Genomic DNA, 20,858 nt, shown 5'->3' on the forward strand with positions numbered 1-20,858 from the left:
GAGTACAAAATCATTTGTGTCTTTAAAACATAAAGTGTCACGCATTTCAGAACTCCTAACAAAAGCCTCCACCAGGGCAAACACAATGGCGCCGCGCCGAGCCGCTGACCCGAATCTCTGCCGCATGCACCACGACAGAAACCCACACCGCGCCAAGCCACTTACCCGAAGCTTCGCTACGTGCATTGCGCCAGAAACCCGCGCAGCGCCGAGCCACTAACCAGAAGCTCCGCCGCGTGCACCCCGACATAAACCCATGCCCAGAACTCAGAAATGCACGTCGCCACGCAAAAGGTACAAGCAATAAATCCGATTAGAGCAATAATGTGGAGAATATTGATCTTGTGTTGAGCCCAATGAGGCTTTCATCAAAAAATAGAGCAAGGGTGTTCCTTTAATCATATCGCTTTGACTCACACGCTAAAAATGGCGGATGTGCAACAAGTAACTGAGGATATGATTGTGACGCGAGGCTGTCAATCATTATTGGTGGGCGGGGGACCGCACTCCTACGTAAAGTTGCGGTCGGTCTGAAAACCGCTCCAATTGGTCCACCGTTTTTTTGTTGTTAAATTGAAAAAAAAAAAAAAGGACTGTGTGTGTTTATATCACCCCAATATGACAGTCTATACACTATACTTGCACACATGTCTGTCCAAACAGCTTGAAAAGTAGATTTTTCACCATAGGTGCCATTTAAAGCATTACCATTGCTAGAGGTAGAGATTGTGTCAAGTCTTTACAAAAAATAAGTAACAGGTCCATCACAGTCAAATAAATATAATAATAATAATAATAATAATAATAATAATAATAATAATAATAATAATAATAATTAATTAATTAATAAAACCAGTTGTGTACAGTCCTGTGTATCGACAGATGTACATAATAGCCTATCTTTTGGAATAAGTAGGCTAAAAAATAATCTGCATATGATGTTCAGTTTTTCAGACCAGTCAATGGGCTATATGCACGCATTACTTCCGCGTTTTGACTAAGGCCGCGGTCCAGCTTCCGGTCTGGGTGATTTTAAGCGGAGGTAAACAGTATTATGGCAGAGTCGTCAATATTTACTCGCTGTTTGCGAGTAAATTATGGTCAACGATGTGCAAATGATTGTCCGGATGTGTTCTACAACACCGCAGAGCAAAGCTTGAGAAAGGTTTCAAGTTGTATGCATCTTCCTACCTGTGCAATTATGAAGGTAAGTTCAGCTAGCCTGAAGGCTAACTTTAGCGTTAATACTCTTACGATCCGTCCATCTGCAGCTTTATCACGTAAGTAAAAATAATCATATGTGTACGTAATTCTGTCTCAAAGTGTCAGGTAAAAACAGGGCAGGAATAAGATCTTAGTGAGAGCTCATTACTACCGATAGATCTATGAAGAAATCGGAGTCTCCTCACCAGCTGAGAGTAGGACAGCAAACATGTGAAGTTCTGTCCCATTCATACTTTTACTGTTCTAAAGTGACCACCACTGTTCAGTTCGGATAATTACAGAAACACAGATGCTTTCTTAGCTTGTAAGCATGATTATTGAGCAAGATATATTAGGAATAAAATAATACAATGCCGTTCCATCCACAACAGACAAATAGCACTGTGTCAATGCTGAGAGTTATTGCTGAAACAGTGTAGATGACAGATGCAGTGTAACAGTGTAGATAGCATGCTTTCTATTTAGTCGATAACATTGTAATTAAATGGGAGGGTGACCCAAAACAATATAGTGTCATTAGTTAATTTCACATCAACGATTTGTCTATTGCAATATTTATTAGTTTTTTATGTTAATGAACAAATGCTTATTCATTGTGCTTGTTAACTCACAATGTAATGGCTAATGTTAACAAGCATGACTTTGGATTTTTATTCATTAGTAAATTAGTTTAACAATGCTAACTATTAAATATTAAATAGTTCTTTTAATAGTGAGCAAATACATTAACTAATGAATCCTTATTTTAAAGTGTGACTAAAGGGAGCTACTTTTAAATAATTTAAATTAATGATTTACTGTGTAGTTTAACCTGATGATATTGCTGCAGATGCCTTTCAAAAGAAGAAATTTTGAAGAAAGCTGAAAACCTGTAACCATTGACTTCCATAGTAGGAAAAAGAACTACTATGAATATCAATGGTTGCAAGTTTCCAGCTTTCTTCAAATTATTTTTGTTTGTGTTAAACATCAGAAACAAACTCAAACAGGTTTAGAACAAGTGAAGGAAATAGAATTTTCAGTTTTGCGTGAACTGCCTTTAATGACTCTCTTTAAAAACCTATTAATATTCTTGTTTCTGTTTTCTAGGTAACATAATGAGATTCAGAGCTAGAAAATTTTATGTGTTACTTCATCCTGGAGCGGACATCCGTCAGAAGATCCATGCCATCGCCTGCTAGTTTATAGCTCCTGCTCTTGTGTGGCTGAGAGTGGGATATGCAAACATTTGGTTGCTTTGCTTTTCCAGACAGCCCATTACTCTGAAATGTGTAATGTGTGTTGTCACATGAACAATTGTTTGGAATGGATCAATTATGTGTTAAGTTCCATGAAACAGAGGGGTGATTTATTTATTTATTCAATACGTATAAGCCCAAATACCTCTCTATGCACAAGTTACAGAAGAAGCACCTGATTCAAGAAAACAACTGATTCAATGTCATTGTTTCTGTTCATCTGAATTAAATATTTTTTTCAAAATGTTACATTTTTTTTGACAATTTTTATTTCAAATTATATACAGTGAATTATATTTTATATGTACAGTGAATAAAATAAAGGTCTTTATTCTGAATTAAAAAATTGCACTTAGAAAGTAGCTTAAGAAATGTTTATGTATATTAATGTTCAGTTTTTTTTTACTTCAAAGGCAATGAAAATATACTATTATTTGCCATAAAAGCTCCTTTCTTTAAATGTCTGCATCCGGTTGGCACTCGAGCCTCGATCAGTTTTCTAGACTGAAATTGTCAGCTACACTCTTGTTTTTTCTGTTTCTGTAAAATTCTCACGTTTAATATCAACAACCCACCTCTTCTGCACGACTTTGTCTTTTGGAAACGTGTGGAAACTAAGGTAAGAGTTAAATTTCTGACGCTGTGCGTTGCTGAACACAGCAGTGGTATCTACAAGTACTGTTCTCACGTCTTTGAAATGACACTTTTAAACGTTTAGATGTCATATTTATGTAGCTGACATAAACATATATAAGTGGGCTATAATGGCATAAAACATTAAGACAACTGTCCAAAACATTACTCGTTTTTATCAGTAGCGCTCCTGTTGTAGCACTGTACTGTACGATCGGCGGAAGTAGGCTCGGGGTCTTAAATTTTACCGGAAATGTGTCACGCGCCGCCGTGCATAGAGCGAATTCATTTTATATCCAATTTAGAATTATAACTCTCTATTTGATCAAATAAGATTATGCTTACTAAATCTATCAATTGATAAGTAATTAAACGGAGTTTAAAATTTAATCACTTAATTTTATCCTTGCTGTTTTTTTAATTGAATTTTATGCATCGTCAAGGACCATTTCGAATGAATATTCGCGGGGAAAAGGTCTTCTACGTCTTTGATGGTGTGAGGACTAAATAAGCAATGTTTCATTATAATAAATCCCGTCAAATGTCGGCGTGCTTGCTATCAAAGGAAGATGATGTGAGTGTTTGGAAAAACGTGTTTATGTTCACTTAACCTGCATGCTTTATAACTGTGAATGACACTAAAGTTCGATTTTTCTAGAAGTCCCGGGACAAAAGTGCTCTTTAAAGACGGCTGGTGACCAGCGACTTCAAACTCTGCTAACAGTAAAGTATGCGAAAACATTTACATTTTATGTCGTTGTTGCAACGGTGCAGGCTTCCACAAGATGGAGCCACCCATCTAAAAAGTTCTAAAGGTTGTAATAGATAGGGCCATCTTTTCAAAGTTATGTGTACATCTGGCCACAAGAGTGAGCCAAGCAGAGACATGAATCTGGAGGAAACCACTGTAGGAGAGGCTTTATTGGGGCTTGAGTGGGTATTATTGTCAATATGTGGATATTTGGATTGAAACAATGGTGTTATGTAAAACTGATTTATACTCTATTCCAGGAGCCATTGATTTGTAAAATGATGTTCTTCTTGCTTAACTGAATCTGAAACGCTTCAAGTTTACCAGACTTCTTAAAAAATACTTTAATGTCTTATACAGTTATATGACTTACTGAAAAGCATAAAGTTGAGAAGTCTGAGACCGCAATCATTATTTGGCATACCTGGTAATAAGCCAAAATAATAATTTGACCATTTGTAACAAAGAAAACGTACATTTACGTTACACATTTTTAAGAATTTCTCAAATGTTTTACATGATTTTTACATGGTAACACAAGAGGCATTCTGAATTTTAACTGTTTGCTCAAGGTGATAATATAATTTTTAATGAATAATGTGCTGTTAAATGAGAGAAATGTAAATTAGATGCATTTCTCTGATTTATGGAAACTTGGTTATGAAATCGTTGTGTAACTGCATGCATGTGTTTCATATTTATGCATATTTTCTTCTGCTATATTAAAATATCACCAATGAGGGTTAGCACCTATTAAATTGGGGAATAACAATGATTAGTAGTATTTTAAAAAAGTGATTAAATGTGAACATTCCAAACCCGTCCTAATATAAACTGAAATCGCTGCCTGTGTATATCATTATTCTTCTGGTACAACATTTCCTCCTCACACCTCATCTGGTGGTTGGTTTTTAATCCTCTGCAATTGTGTTTTGCTTATTCAGTGTTAGGAGGTGAGATCATAGAGCCATACTGGTGAACAGGAGAGGCTGGTGCACTGACAGTCTGCCAGTATCTTCAGAGCTGAGCTATAAAAGCCCTCTCCCCCTCAGCTCAAGCCCATTTCTTGCTCTGAAGTCTCACAGAGGAGAAAGCAGGGATGAAGCTCCTCTTTGCAGCTACTTTTGCACTCTTTGTGCTGTCTGCCTTTGACCAGGCAGATTCTTCAGCTTATGACAAAATAGTTGCACACAGCCGTATTCGTGCAAAGAAACAAGGGTAAGAGATATTTGTTTAATTTATTGATGTTAATTTTTTTTATTATTCTTATTTTGCACGTGTAGCTATTTTTATTATTATTATTATTCATAATAATGTTATTATAAAACGTCTTATTTATAATAAACTGTAGAAATATATCTTATCTGACCTTTCCGGTGTAAAGAAATATATAATAATTGTGATAAATTGTAAATAATTGAATTATGATTGTGACCTATAATTAAAAAATTTAATAATAATTAAGAGTGAAATTAGTAACTTCAAACAACAAAAAACAAAGCGCAAAATCAGAGATATTTGTTTTTATAGATACATCTTTTTTTTGCATGTAATTATTATGAGGATGATTAATATTATTATTATTCATTATAATGCTATTATAAAATGTCTTATTTAAGCTAAACTGTAAGACTGTTAAATATATCTTATCTGATCTTTCTGGTGTAATGAAATATAGTCATTCGTGCTAGTTTATTGTCATAATAAATAATATTTATGACCTATATAAATTTTTTAATAATTAATTAAGAGTGAAATTAGTAATTACAAACAACATAAAACAAAGGGAAGGGATATTTGTTTAGTTTATTGATGCTAAATCTTTTATTTAGCATGTGTCGTTATTATTATTACTATTATTATTATTATTATTATTATTATTATTATTATTATTATTATTATTAATACTCATTAAAATGTTATTATAAAATGTCTTATTTAAGGTAAACTGAAAGACTGTAAAAATATATCTAATCTGATCTTTCTGGTGTAATGAAATATTGTCATTCATTCTAGTTTATTGTCATACTAAATAATATTGTCTTTAATATAATATAATATTTTGTTTTTTTAAATAAATCATTAAGCGTGAAATTAGTAATTTATTTGTTCACAGTCAGGTTAAAAGTTTTGAGTGCTTTGTAATGTATTTTTCTATTTTTTATTATCCTTTCCAATACCTAAACCTAACTAGTAACCTTAATAACTATTAATAAGTAGCAAATTATGATTTTATTGAGGCAAAAGGTATAGTTAATGAATTGTTAATAGCTAGAATTGTAGCTTAAAATAAAATGTCCTTTTTTATTTTGTGTATACTTAATTTATATGTTTTTTTTGTTGTTGTTTTTTTACAAAAATGTGTTTGTGTTTGGGTGTGTATGGGTGTGTGTGTGTGTGTGTGTGGACTGGGTGTTTTAAAGTACATTATCCTAATTTTACCCCATTATATTAAAGCCAAACTATAATATCCTAGTGTTTAAACCAATTTTCTGTTGCTTTTTTGTCTCGATTTACTCATTTCATCCTTTCTTACCTTTACCTCTCTGCAGACCAAATATGTGTGCTCTCCAGCAAGTCGTGGGGACAAAGAAGAAATATTTCAGTACTTGTCGTAATTGGTACCAAGGGGCCATTTGTGGAAAGACAGCGTAAGTGTGATGTTTTATGATTTCTGCAGGCCATTACAAATCCTGTCTCTTTGACAGAAACTGGAAAGTTCCAGCTGCTCCCAGTGGTCAAAGGTGAAAGTTCACTCTCCCAACTGGTAAGAGTTCGGGAAGGTTTCCAGCAGTTACATGTACATATGATTTCCTGCTTAAGGGGAGCGCCAAATGCATCTTAATAGTTGAATTTACAATGCTTGCTTTGTAAAATGCAGAATTTGAGTGTGACAGTAGATTTACTGTTCATTATGCCTGCCAAAACATAGATGGGGTAAATAGAAAAAGAATTACTTCATTGCAACAATCCAAATTCCATGGGATTCTACAGCACTAACCCTCACAAACCAGAGAATTGCAAAGCCTTAATTGGTATAAAATGGTGAGACCCACTGACATTGTCAGGACATGCCATCTATGATTAAAGCAAGCAGTATAGAGCTCGCCTGGAGTGCTTGGCTTGTGTTGAAACACCCTTTCTTAAATTTCTGTCCTAGGGCGAGATTACACATCTGTCTGCAAGGAAATGTCAGCAGGCTCTTTTGTTTTTCTGGAAGCTCTAAGCAAACTTAAAGATGTGTGAAATTTTAAAGACAACAACAACAGCAAATTTCCACCATCTAGATCAACAGCATAGGGTAAGATGAGCAGCACTCATCTTAGTGTCCTACTGTGAATGCTCCATTAATGAGGTGGTGGTTTCTGGAGGCCAGCATGGTCAACCACAACCCTTGATTCATGTAGAGTTGGTTATGTCTCCGGTTTCAATTTCTTTTTCCGTGACTGGAAAAAAAGAGCAATGGCAATGTAAAGAGGTTACCCAGACCTCTCACATGTGACCAAACAGCACCGATGTGAGGTAACCTCCAGTGGTTTCTGACTTCCTTAGTTGCAAAGCCAGACTTGCCCGAGATATTCTGCTTATCTTGCACTTTTGAAAATCAGAACGCCAGGAAAAGTTCTGCACTGAGCATTTTCTCTCTGCTCAGCAGACCATTACATAGCGGTCTGGCAATCTTTGTAAATATCTGGTTTAGTGTGCTTAGCTTATATAAATGAGTTGAGTATGACAGTCTTAGATCTCCCGCAGAGATTACTAACAGCTTTTCAGAGTGCAGATGAGGGAAGTTCTTTTGAAGTGATCGGTTTGATGTTCTACAAAGCTTACCTTCATATATTTTGGTAGATATCTCCACCATCTGATGGTTTATTTCCCTCCTAATGGTTTGGACATGTGTGTATTATTGTGAATCCTTTGAACTAGCAACTCACCAGGAGGAACTTGGGGAAAATCTGACCTTCCCCCAAATGATTAATGTGGTTGTATTCTCTCTGCATGCCTGGTCAACTGGAGTCATGTTTTCCTTTCATTTTTGGGAGAGATGCTTTATGTTTTGGCGAGAGTCTAATCTCTCAGACCGCTCCAAAGCCTTTGCCTTCTGGATCCTTATTACGGCAGTCAAATAGAGGATAATTTTGCATGTCTCCTGATTGCTCTATCCCAATCCACAGACTTAACCAGTGGATGTCAGTTTTCATTTGGTGATTTGCAGGCTGTTTTATTTTTCTGTGGAATCCAGCAATATGCTTCAGATGGAAACATTTTGATGGCGTTGAGATTTCCACGAGGGCTTCCCATTAACCCTGACTAGTGTCCATCTGTGAATCTCCACCACCGCTGGAGTGGATTTAAAACAAGCAGCTTTGAGAAGCTCTCAGAGGATCGTAACTCTCCAGTGATGTTTTCTCTGAGGAGCTAGTAAAAAACCTGTTTCCCATTATCAGCTCTTTATTAACTCTACAATATGGCTGCTGTATAGTTGGCATAATTAGCTTAGGTGAGTTTTATTGTACCCATTACTCATATTAAGAGCTTGTTATGATGCATATGAACTTGCAACTGGTTAAAATGAGTGGAAAAGAAATAAAAAGGAGTAATGATGCACAAAAATTCTTTGGTTTTACAAAGAATGTTTATGGTGGACTTTTATATTATAATTCAACTGTGCAAAACATGTTGTTTCTATGTTGCTTCTATATCTACATAAGTAATGCTTATTATTATTATATATTACATTTACTTTACATATGTGTAGTTTTAAATGTGGATAATATATTTTTAGATTTGTTTCTTCATCCTACCAAGAACACAATGTCTTCTCATTCATGAGATTCAGTTTGTGTGGCCATGAAAACATATTTACAAGCTTGGTTTGAATGTTTTAAGGGCCGCTTTCAAAGAAAACAGAAAAACCAGAATGCAACCTCCATTACTGGAAACCTGCTGATTCGACATTTCCTTCCATTGTACATTGTAACTTCCAAAACCAAGGGTTGTAAATTTACTTTAAAGGCATCCTGGATCCAAAAAAATACCCCTCAGCCCTACCAAACCACCAAGTTGGTTTCAGTGCTTAGCTTCAGGGCACTTTAAGTATTAATGCAATGCTGTGACAACATAATAATAGTGGAATACAGCAGAATCCACGGGACCACATAGCATGTTTATGTACAAAGTCAGTTAATGGTTGCCATATGGAAAGACTGTCTGTCCAGAACCATGAACTGTGTTATCATTAAAATCAGGATAGCTTGTAACGATGAGTGAATGGCATCCAGGAATAAAAAAAATGAATTTGAGTCTGTACACTACTGGTATTGTATTTTTTTTCAAGTGGCGCCAAATGTCTGAGTTTTTCATACATATTTAACACATGTTCTTCTTGTTTTATGTCTTTATCCAGGACCGTGTTGTATGAGTGTTGCCCAGGTTACATGGAGCTGGCAGGCCAGCGTGGCTGTCCTGCAGGTTGGTTGGTTTTATAATAGTTGCTTTCTAACATTGGAAATCCTAATAATTAAATTCAATTCAATTCAATTCATGTTTATTTATATAGCCCTTTTCACAATGTAGATTGTGTCAAGGCAGCTTATCATAGTTCTAGTAAAGTCCAGATTTCAGAGTTGAAGTTAAGTTTAGTTTAGTTCAGTGTGGTTTAAATTTCACTGCTGAAAGTCCAAACACTGAAGAACGAATCCACCCAAGCGCAGCTCCACAAGTCCTGATCCAAGCAAGCCAGTGATGACAGTGTTAAGGAATAAAACTTCACAAATTGATGAAGTGAGGGAAAAAAAAAACCTAGAGAGAGACCAGGCTCTGTTGGGCACAAACTTTTTTCTTCTGGCCAAACTTCCTGTGTGGAGCTGCAGTCTAGGTGTCGGAGGCTGGAGAAGCTGGACGTCCATCGTAGAGAATCTTCAGGTGTGAGTAGTGCTCCGGCGGGAGGACAGACTGGCCCACAGGATCAATGCAGGGACTCTTTTGTCATGGTGGTTTTTCAGGAATCAGTCTTATGCACTTCATTTTTCCATGACGACCACAGCATGAGCTCAAGATACGGCCTGGTCCAGGATTATGGATACCTTGGGATCATCTCTTCACAGGTCTTGGATCGCATCAATGGTTCTGTATATTCTTTAGGGACCTCAGAATGAGTACCACCAGGTGAAAATAGAGCATAAAGAAAAAAAAATGAGCGTAGACAAATGTTACAAATGAAAATAGCAGTTATATAAACAAACATAGAAACAAGTATGTAAAGCATATGAGAGTTTGTAACACAATGTCTGGTGTATTAAGGAGGAGTGTGTCCTACAGGTGGTTGTCAAGCCAGCTCACCTGCGTGAAGCACATTCATGCATCATACCGTTATGCAATGCATTAAGGGCCGCTTTTGTATGCTTTAGTAAAAAGATCTTTAATCTAGTTTTGAACTGAGAGAGTGTGTCTGAGCCCCAGAGAATAATGATTATTTAACATGATAAGCTAAGTATAATTACTAGCTAATATGATAATTCACTGTGGGTTCTTTACTTCTTTACTGATAATTCACTGTGGGTTCTTTACTTCTTTACTGATAATTCACTGTGGGTTACTCTGTGGGTTTTTTAATAGGAATTTTCAATTAGTTAATAAAATATGGTTCGTGGTAAACATAACGGATAATACCTGGGCATTTTGTTAAGCTGTAAAGCCTCAAACATTCTTATATAATTACTGACTTCTTAGAATCATGCATGTCATACTTAATCTGCTTGTTAAGTCGTGACGTATGAAATTCTGTTTCCGGGTCCAAGCTGCTACACATTTGAATTGAGAAATTTTTCGTTTATTTCGTTTATGATTTTTTAATCATATCATGGATAAAAGTGAATTGTATATAACTTGCTGCATCACAGACACCAATATATTAACAATTTATAAAAAATTTATCACTTTCTGGCTATCGGATATTAGGCATGAATATATAGAGACAGAATTATTAGCCCCCCTTTGAATTTATTTATTTTGTTAAAATATTTCCCAAATGATGTTTAACAGAGCAAGGACATTTTCACAGTATGTCTGATAATATTTTTTCTTCTGGAGAAAGTCTTATTTGTTTTATTTTGGCTAGGATAAAAGCTTTTAATTTTTAAAGGCCATTTTACGGTCAAAATTATTAGCCCCTTTAAGCTAACTTTTTTTTCAATGGTCTACAGAACAAACCATCGTTATACAATGACTGGCCTAATTAGCCTAACCTATCTAGTTAACCTAGTTAAGTCTTTAAATGTCACTTTAAGCTGTATAGAAGTGTCTTGAAAAATATCTAGTGAAATATTATTTACTGTCAAAATTGCAAATAAAAAATAAATCAGTTATTAGAGATGAGTTATTAAAATTATTGTGTTCAGAAATGTGTTGAAAAAATCTCTCTGTTGAACAGACATTGGGGGCAGAATAAACGGGGGGGCTAATAATTCTGACTTTAATTGTATATATTGCGATCATGATTTTCGAAAGTATTACATCGCTTTTTAAACGTTTCTTATTACCATTCATTGAGTCTCTTCATACAGTTTGGTACAGTGCTTAGAACCGGAAGCCGCTTCGCGTGACGTCACACTTAACAAGCGAATACTTAAAAATGTATATATTTTTAAATAAACATGCCTTTCGTTGTTCAGTATTGTTATGTTTACCACAGATAATATTTTTCTTATAATTTAAAAAAGAATCTATTATAAAATCCACAGGAAATCCCACCAAAGAGAACTCTACTTTTGATGCTTTACCTGCACCACTCTCTTCGAAAGCCATAATTATGCTGCAATTTTTATGTCACTTTCCTTATAGTTGCTCCCATTGACAACGTTTTTGGAACCCTGGGTCTAGTCAAAGCAAAAACTACTCAAGACTACTCAGATATTTCCAAACTCCGGCAAGAGATTGAAGGTGCAGGATCATACACCTTTTTTGCACCCAGTAACGATGCCTGGGATCTTCTCGAAGCGGTAAAATCTCTCTCCACCAAGCACATGGGAATCAAGCTATTCCTAGACATTTTTTGCATTGACTTGCTCTTTGTCTTACAGGAGGTGAGAAATGCTCTGGTGAGCAATGTGAATATCGAGCTGTACAATGCTCTTCACTACCACATGGTCAACAAGCGTCTCCTCACTAAAGACCTCAAGAATGGAATGACCGCTACCTCTATGTACAACGACTTGAGCCTGCACATCAATCATTACTCCAATGGGGTAACTTGATATTTTGAGAAACAGAGAATTATGGTTACTTGCTAGCTCATGAGGGATTGATTCTACATATGGTCCTTATTTAGGTAGTCACAGTGAACTGTGCCAGGATCATTCACGGCAACCAGGTGGCCACCAACGGAGTTGTTCATGTCATTGACCGCGTCATCACAGCAGTTGGCAGCACCATTCAGGATATGATCGAAGTGGAAGATGATTTGAGCACTTTGAGCGTAAGTCTTAAGTGAAACTTAGAACCAAGGTTGTCCAAACTCGATCCTGGAGGGCCGGTGTCCTGGAGAGTTTAGCTACAACCCTAATCAAACACACCTGAACCAGCTTATCAAGTTCTTACTAGATATACTAGAAACTTCCTGGTAAGTGTGTTGAAGCAAGTTGGAGCTAAACTCAGCAGGACACCGGCACTCCAGGACTGAGTTTGGTCACCCCTGCTTAGAACTATTTAGGCATGATCTGTGTTTCAAAACCGTTGAACAAAAGATGTTTCTATTTTTGTCCAGACTGTAGCTACTGATTCTGGATTGATCGACAAGCTGGGTGAGCCAGGACACTTCACCCTATTTGCCCCCACCAATGCTGCCTTTGACAAGTTGGGTAGAGAGGTTCTGGACAGGCTCATGAAAGACAAGAAGTCCCTCCAAGGTAAACCCGTAAAGCCACATGACTTCCCATTGCGCTGTTCTCAAACAGAGTAGCCAAGCAGACACGTTTAGTCCCGTATTGATGGCAGACTTGGCACAAAGAAATCTTTATTCTTATTTAATGAGACAAAGGTGCAGGAAATCAAGGGATTGGTGGTTCCCTCGTGCCGTGTTTGTTGATATGAGTCAACTGAGAGGGGCCAAGGGTTATTTTGCCCCCTTTCAAACCAGATGTGCCTTGAGCTGTGGAATTTGCAGACAGTTTGCAAATGGTGCCATAACCACACTTTAGGGACTGCTTTGAGATTGAGACAGGGCTACAGTTGAGTCACTTGGAGATGAGATCAAATCTGAATGTTTTTGGCAGCAGAAAGAAAGTTCATGGGTACGCCTTTTGGTATTTTTGGAATACAGTGGTTGATGTTTGCTTTGGAATTCATTCAGTTCAATTTTGGCGATCGTGTAAAGGAATGACATAATAATCCACTCTAATGAATATAAGGTTTGTTTGAAGTACACTAGGGTTTATATTAACTGCCTGAGTGAAAATGAAAATAAAACTAATATTATAGCCATATTTGTGGCCAAGCGGAAAGACATTTGATCTGCTACTGAAGCAGTTTAAATTGAGGAAAGGCAGGGAAATGAAAAAGGAAACACCAAGTTTAACCTAGATGCTAATGCCTGGTATGATTAAGCATAGCCTGCCTATGAAACCATCAGCACAATGAACAGTGCAGTGAAATGACAGGCAGCTTGAACAAATTCACACACTTGGCTCCAGATGCTCTTGTTTTCCAGAGTGATAGAAAAATGTAATGCATTATGTTGATCGTAAGGCCAAAGGAGAAAGATCTGAGACCTTCTGAAAAGAGCACTGTTCTTGTCTTGCCAATACATATAGACAGGAAACAGCTGTTAGCTTTACGATCCATTGAAAAATGGCGGTGATGGGATCTCCGCCCTCTTATTAGTCCCTAGCCAGACTTTTGACTTGAGATCAGAGTGCTCCATTTGCTGTCAAATGGCTTGAAACTGCTGAGAGACTTACTCAGAAAGGACCCAAAGGCTCCCAAGGATCCCGCCAGGTTTCCTTTTGGGAACTAATGGGAGATGCAATGACATGTGAATGTTTGCATGCATTGTATAAAATCTGTGCATCAAATCACAGCATTTACAAATATTAACCATCATAATATTTGAATTTACAATAATTTTCATCCAAGAAAACCTATTACAAATTCGATGGCTATTTTTAATCAGTCAAAAACCAACTTGAAATGTTTATTCACTGCAATCGATGGCCTATAACAGAAAAAAAAAGACCTTCAACGAATCCTGGATAAACTTTTAAAACAAGTTGAGCTTGCTAAGTAATTCAATATATGTTTCAAATAAAAAATAAGAAAAGAGTTTTAAATCACTGTTCAAAATGTCATTTCAGCTACTTTTTATGATGCATTTTGAAACAGACTCATTCCCATTTGTGCTTTTGTACCTGTGGCATGTTCTAAACATCAAAAAAAAGAGGGAAAGAAACATAACAAATATCATTTTTCCATGATTTCCTCTCATCTCAAGAGGCGTGTAAGAGGAATAACAGATGTGTTGGATGACAGAGACTGCTGTGTCTTCTCTTCCAGCTCTCCTCAACTACCATCTGTTGAACTCTGTTCAGTGCTCTGAGGCCATCATGGCCGGCACATCACATGAAACCCTGGAGGGCAGCAATATTGAGATTGGCTGTGACGGAGACAGTCTCACAGTCAACGGCATCAAGATGGTACTCAAGAAGGATATTGTCGCCACCAATGGAGTCATTCATCTCATCGATGAGGTCCTCATGCCAGACTCTGGTTAGCAAATTTTTTTTTGTTTTATTTATTGTGTTGTCTATTAGCTTTTTCTATTGTATTAACATTTTAAGGGGGTTTTAGTCACACCAAATTCATTTAGTATCATAAAGTTGTTTTTTATTGTTTACATATTCACTGGTATATACTTCAAAAGGTCATACTTAGATATTGCTTGATAATGATAGCAGATTATGGGAGAGAACCCTGAGCTGGGAGATCATTTAGCCCAGGGCTCCTGCCTGGTCAATGAGCATGTAAGGGGAAACGAGATCAGGGAGTTTTCGAGAGCTCTTCCGTTAAAGAAGGAAAAGGGGGAGATAGGGTGGATGGGGGATTCTTTTAAAAATAAAGATAAGGGAATAATGCTATTCAGGCTATTTATAGTGAATTTGGAATGATCTTATTGGCTTACTAATAATTACTGATGAGAGAACAGCCGCAATCAATCATATCACGTGCTCCTCTCAAAGTTAGTTTGTAACACTTCACTTCACATGTTTATCAACCCTGTTGTAATATTTCAATGAATTTCTCATGCACTTTTAAAAACAATAATATGATGAAAATACATAACATTCAGATTTGGAAATGTCATTTAGTATGAGGTTTGAGGTTAGCATCTTGAGCTAAAGCACAAAATGGTAGAAAATGTCAACTTTTAAAATTTGTCAACTTTTTTTAATTGTCAACTCTGTATGGTTTACAATTAGTAACAGAATGAAATAGTCCTTTCATATTTAAGCATTTTGCATTATTTTACATTATTAATTGATTCAGTTTACTGTAAATTATACATTTGTAAATCATTCCAGTTTAAAGATAATGAATGGAATGCATATATATATATATATTTTTATTATTTTACTAAGAATTATTTTTTTACTTTCTTTATTTTTGACAAGTGGGAATTTATCTTTGGCTTTACCACACAACCACATCAGCGTTTACATTACACGCATAACATGCAACACAAAAACTTTCAATGTCATTACATATATTACATTGAAAACTCAAATTTAACAGCAGTCCGCACATTTGGTACACAAGGACATTTGATACACATTTTTTTTTTTACTTAAAGTTGCATTAAACATCTTATTTGAAGGCAAGATCTGAAATTTTATTTTAAGGGATGGGAACAATCTTCAATAGTGAAATGTGCTTTCTGTTTAATTCTCATTGAATAAACTTTGTTTGGTTGTCTTTGTGCTTTGCCCACAACTGCACTGACAATTTTACTACTCAACAGAGTTTAAATTTAAATTTAAATTGTTAGAAATACACTGTAAATGCACACACCAGCTCAAACTCTCCATTACTGCCTTCTTTTCTACAATACTTTCAAAATATTGCAACTTTGCTTTTTTCATCTAAGCTAAACAGGTTATGGAGTTGGTTGGACAATCTCAGGCCACCTTCAGTGACATGTTGACAGAGCTGGGCTTGTCTGCAGCGATGAGACCCCAGGCTGAGTACACGCTTCTGGCCCCAGTCAATGCAGCCTTCAACGGTGAGCAAACACATCTCAATACTCGTCACTCTCCAACTCTTTTCAGATTTTCACAGTCTTCCTGGCTTAACTCAGCTGCTTGTTTCTTCTATCTTATTGCCAGTTTTTTTTTTTAAATGTGTTTTTCTTTTGCTTACGTGCCTTGACTCTATCAGCTTGCTAAAGTGTTGTCACACATCTCAGAGTCCAAATGTTTTATCAGATGTCAAAAGCGAACAACAAATTGAACTAATATATGCTCACAGTGTGCTTTTAATACTATTCAAAATTATTATGCTAATGTTAAGTTTGACCAGATTCAGTTTACTTCGTCATAATTTACACATCCTTCACTTGTTTCAAACCTGTTTGAGTTTCTTTCTTCTGTTCAATAGAAAGAAAGATATTATGAAGAATGATGGAATAAAATAGCCATTGGCTTTTGTAGTATTTTTTTTTTCAACTTTTTTTTCAACATTCTTCTGAGTATTTAGTTTTGTCATCAACAGAAGCGTTTAGAACTACTTTGGTTAATGGTGAGGATTTTTTGTTAATTTTTGGTGTTAAGACCCAATCTTAGATGGTCAGACAAGATTACATCTTTCTTTTTATTGCCACACAACAGGCCTATTAAATGCTTGATTCTGACTGATCTAATCATTCTAAAGTTATCTCCTAATTATTCTAACCTAAAACATCAGTGTCTGGGATGCACCAAGTCCGGAGACTATGATTTTTAAAAACATTTGTTTTAATGTGTGATATGACTAAACAGTGGTCATAAACAGCTACTGTAATAGAGTTGTTTAAATAAAAAGAGGCTTTTAGGCAAAAAAATGAAATGCATCATTTATGAATAATAAATTCACTTTCTTGTGGTTCCAAACCTTTTTGGATTCCGTTTTTCTGTTGAACACAAAATAATAAATCCCAAATTGCATTCATATGCACTATTTTATGTCATTTTGTAATATTAATAGTATCAGTAGTCCCAGTAGGCACGGGACGTCAACATGACATCAGATTGACATTGTACCCCAACATCATGGGATGTTGCATTTTGTTTGGAAATGAGAATTGGGTTGATGTCAGAACTCAACATTAGGCCGATGTCAATGTCCAACACCGGACTGATGTAGCAGTTTGGTTATTTTCCCACGCAACCTAAAAACAACAAAACATCAACGTCTAATGATGTTACAGCTTGACGTTGTGTGGATGTTACCACTATGACATCTATCAGACGTTGGATTTTGGTTGCCATACCTGATAAATAAATGTTGGTATTTGATATCAATATAACATTGCTTTAAGAAGTTGGCTCGACGTTGGATTTTGGTCACTTTCCAAGAAAACCTAAAATCAACCAAATATCAATGTCATTTCATGTTGTTAATGGACGTCAAAATAACATTGTCCTAAGATGCTGGTGACCTAAATCTAACCTAATATTAAAGTCTTATGATTTTGTGTGTCTGCTAGGGTCCATTCACATTAAAGATTCTAAAAAAATGGCCACAGCTTTGCTCATGTAGAGGAAAGGGATGAGCGATAGGAGGCTGAGGATGGATTAATTTGTTTATTTTGGATTGTTCAAGCAAATGTCTATTATTTAGGTGCATTTGGGCATAGTGTATAAGTGCATAGTCTATAGTGTATCATTTGGGATGCAATTAATTTGAAGAATGCCGGAAACTGGTAGCCACAGTTGGAAAAAAATACTACGGAAGTCAATGATTACTTGTTTAAAACATTGAAAGAAATATGCAACAAATGATAAAATCTCAAACGGGTTTGAAAAAGTGAAGTGTGAGTAAATACTTTTTGAATTTTCAGTTTTAGGCTAACTAACCTTTTAACCTGTGCTGTCATAACTATGCAAGTTATGCTGTGCATACTGTACCTCTTATTGCTTGAGGGTTAGCAGGTGTAAAAACAGACAATTCATACAGACAGTTTGCTGACACAGTAGCTGTCTATCTGTTAATCTATAGGCCTCAGTGGGCTTAAAGCACTCAAGAGATGGTGAAAGACTAAGACAAAAGCTTCAGCTCCAGGTTTCAGACCTCACAGGAGGCTGTTTCACCTCATCATCGCATGTTTGTGGTTCATTTGTGTCTAATGACACATGAACACATTCATCACATTATATTTAGAGGGAAAATTGTTCCTTTTACTAGTCTGCCAGTGGTAAAGGGACAGTGCCTAAGGCTACAATAACTTAAAGTCCTGTCTGGAATGTAAATTCTTTAAACACATCTCCACGACCACGTCTTTAAATATAGCAGTTTGAAACATAACATTTTTATGCTATAGACTCTTTATTTATGTTTAGATTTGAATATATATTTGCTGTAAAAAATTCTTGGTTCCACCAAAGAGCACAGAATCGCCAAGAGGCGACACTCTAGTGCAATTTGGGAAACAGCCACTAGATGGCACGGCTGCCATTTTGGAATGAAAACTCCTATAGAACAACAGCTTAATATAAGTCTGTAAAATAAACTATTAAAAGTGCTGATGATTGTGATAGTAAGTGTTGTATAAGTGTTGTATTGTCGTCTTTCAGGTTGTATCTCAGCTTTAATGCGCTTTTTAAATAAATAAATAAAAAACAGAGCAGCTGCTTGCCATCGTGACAGCAATAAGATCCAATGGACGGCTGATCGCTTTCAGATGGTGGAATCCGGGGCTGTTGCTGGGCGCTGCTGTTGCAATGAAATGTTCTACTGAGTGTCGCCTCTTGGTCATTCTAAACTCTTTGGTTCCACACATATTCCTTCATGTTGTCCCAACACAAATCAATTAAGTTAATTTAAGCGTTTTTACAAATTTAAGTGGATTTAACATAAAACAATTAAGTTATCCCAAAAAACCTTAATATTGTGTTGTTTGGACTCATTTTAAATAAGTAGTTTAAACAAGTGGGTGACGCTGTGGTGCTGTAGGTAGTGCTGTCACCTCACAGCAAGAAGGTCGCTGGTTCGAGCCTTGGCTCAGTTGACGTTTCTGTGTGGAGTTTGCATGTTTTTCCTGCGTTCGCGTGGGTTTCCTCCGGGTGCTCCGGTTTCCCCCACAGTCCAAAGACATGCGGTACAGGTGAATTGAGTAGGCTAAATTGTCCATAGTGTATGAGTGTGTGTGAATGAGTGTGTGTGAATGTTTCCCAGAGATGGGTTGTGGCTGGATGGGCATCCGCTGCGTAAAAACCCCGGATTAATAAAGGGACTAAACCGACAAGAAAATGAATGAATGAATGAGTTTAAACAAGTAGCAAAGGCCATTTTTTTGAGTTTTGGTCTTTGTAATCTTTGTGAATGGGGATAGTTTTCTTGTCATGATGAGAAACAATACATTTTGTTTTTCTCTGCAATCTAGATGAGGTGATGTCCATGGACCAGAGCTTCCTGAAGATCATTCTGGAAAACCACATCCTGAAGAATAAAATTGTGCTGAGTCAGCTATACAATGGCCAGCGTCTGGAAACACTCTCAGGGAAATTTCTCAGAGTCTTCGTCTACCGCACAGTCAGTATTGTTTTTTTTTTTTTTGTCTTTGCTAATTATTATTTTTTTTGTCTGATTTCTACAATCCATGTTAAAAAAAAAAAAAAAAAAAAAAATATATATATATATATATATATATATATATATATATATATATATATATATATATATATATATATATATATATATATATATAATGCAGCTGCTTTTCCAAACACTATCTCATGTCAATTTCTAACTTTTTGATTTAGTGGCTGTATCATTTGAATTTTTGTACGATCTCATTCATACAATTTAGTACAGTTTGCTTATCCCCAATGATGGTTTGGTTTAGGGTTGGGTTTGGTTGCCACGCCTCCATTTTTTAAAATCCTACATTTTCGTATGACTGAACTTCGTATGTACGAATTTGTACAAATTAGCCACTAAACTGATAAAACGTAAAATGCTACGTTTCCTGGTGAAATAAGGCTGGCTTTTCCGGTATTCTAACATAATTTAGCTTTTAGAGGTTTGAGAATCTTATAATTCATTTTTTAAACTATACATAAAAGACCAAATATTTTATATATATTTAATATTATCATTAACGATACTTTTAACTATATTTTGGTCACAAATGGTTCTTTTTCTTACTTATGACTTGTTCAAATTGTATTTGTAAAAATACAAATTTGTAAAAAATTAAAAATAATTTATTTATATAGAATGTGTGTAAAATATATATATATAATGCAAATGATGACCAAAATATGTCTAAAATATTAAGAATGAAGTAAAATAATGCCAATTCTAATACAACAAAGTCAAAATATATCAAGGATTGCACATTTTACTACATGCAGTATGTTTACAATATTTAAAAAATATTTTTTACTGCTGGGAAAAACAGTGTCATAAAATTGTCAGTACTCTGAAATGTCTACTGTACTACTGTACTAAGTTGTCATTCACTGGCCATTACTAATACTGACATTTATTGACATTGTACAGTAGTTTCCATTACTACATTCTGAGGAAGTAAACTGTCTCGTAATATTTGATCTGTGCAGGCTCTCTGCATTGAGAATGCGTGCTTGATCCGTGGCAGCAAAGAGGGAAGCAATGGTGCCCTGCATCTCATGAAGACCCTGATCTCGCCAGCAGAGTCCAGCATGTTCCAAATCCTGGTGAAAAATGGTGCCTTCAAGTAAGAAACAGAGCAGGGAATTTCTCACACTATATGTTCCTCTGGTCTTTTTTTTTTGCTTTATTTA

General features: G+C 35.9%; 1 protein-coding gene and 1 long non-coding RNA gene across 11 annotated transcripts in view; both read left to right on the forward strand.

Moving 5' to 3' along the window:
- Window positions 1–1,000: 1,000 nt before the first annotated feature.
- On the forward strand, window positions 1,001–2,711 carry si:dkey-74i1.3. Its single transcript, NR_170085.1, has 2 exons — window positions 1,001–1,207; window positions 2,314–2,711. It is a non-coding gene; the product is annotated as a si:dkey-74i1.3 (long non-coding RNA).
- A 2,191-nt stretch (window positions 2,712–4,902) lies between these two features.
- Window positions 4,903–20,858, forward strand: part of postnb (periostin, osteoblast specific factor b) — a 28,993-nt gene continuing 13,037 nt past the window's right edge. For 8 of the 10 annotated variants that reach the window (XM_087282499.1, XM_087282501.1, XM_087282502.1 and 5 more), the window contains exons 1-11: window positions 4,903–5,064; window positions 6,399–6,497; window positions 9,254–9,318; window positions 11,689–11,846; window positions 11,928–12,092; window positions 12,176–12,322; window positions 12,611–12,752; window positions 14,395–14,607; window positions 15,983–16,117; window positions 19,475–19,623; window positions 20,655–20,791. In XM_087282499.1, coding sequence (XP_087138625.1) covers window positions 4,946–5,064; window positions 6,399–6,497; window positions 9,254–9,318; window positions 11,689–11,846; window positions 11,928–12,092; window positions 12,176–12,322; window positions 12,611–12,752; window positions 14,395–14,607; window positions 15,983–16,117; window positions 19,475–19,623; window positions 20,655–20,791 — 1,529 coding nt within the window. In that variant the 5' untranslated portion in view covers window positions 4,903–4,945. 10 annotated transcript variants of the gene reach the window in all.

Source organism: Danio rerio, chromosome 15 (assembly GCF_052040795.2).
Source record: "Danio rerio strain M-AB ecotype USA chromosome 15, GRCz13ab, whole genome shotgun sequence".
Classification (NCBI taxonomy): Eukaryota; Metazoa; Chordata; class Actinopteri; order Cypriniformes; family Danionidae; genus Danio; species Danio rerio.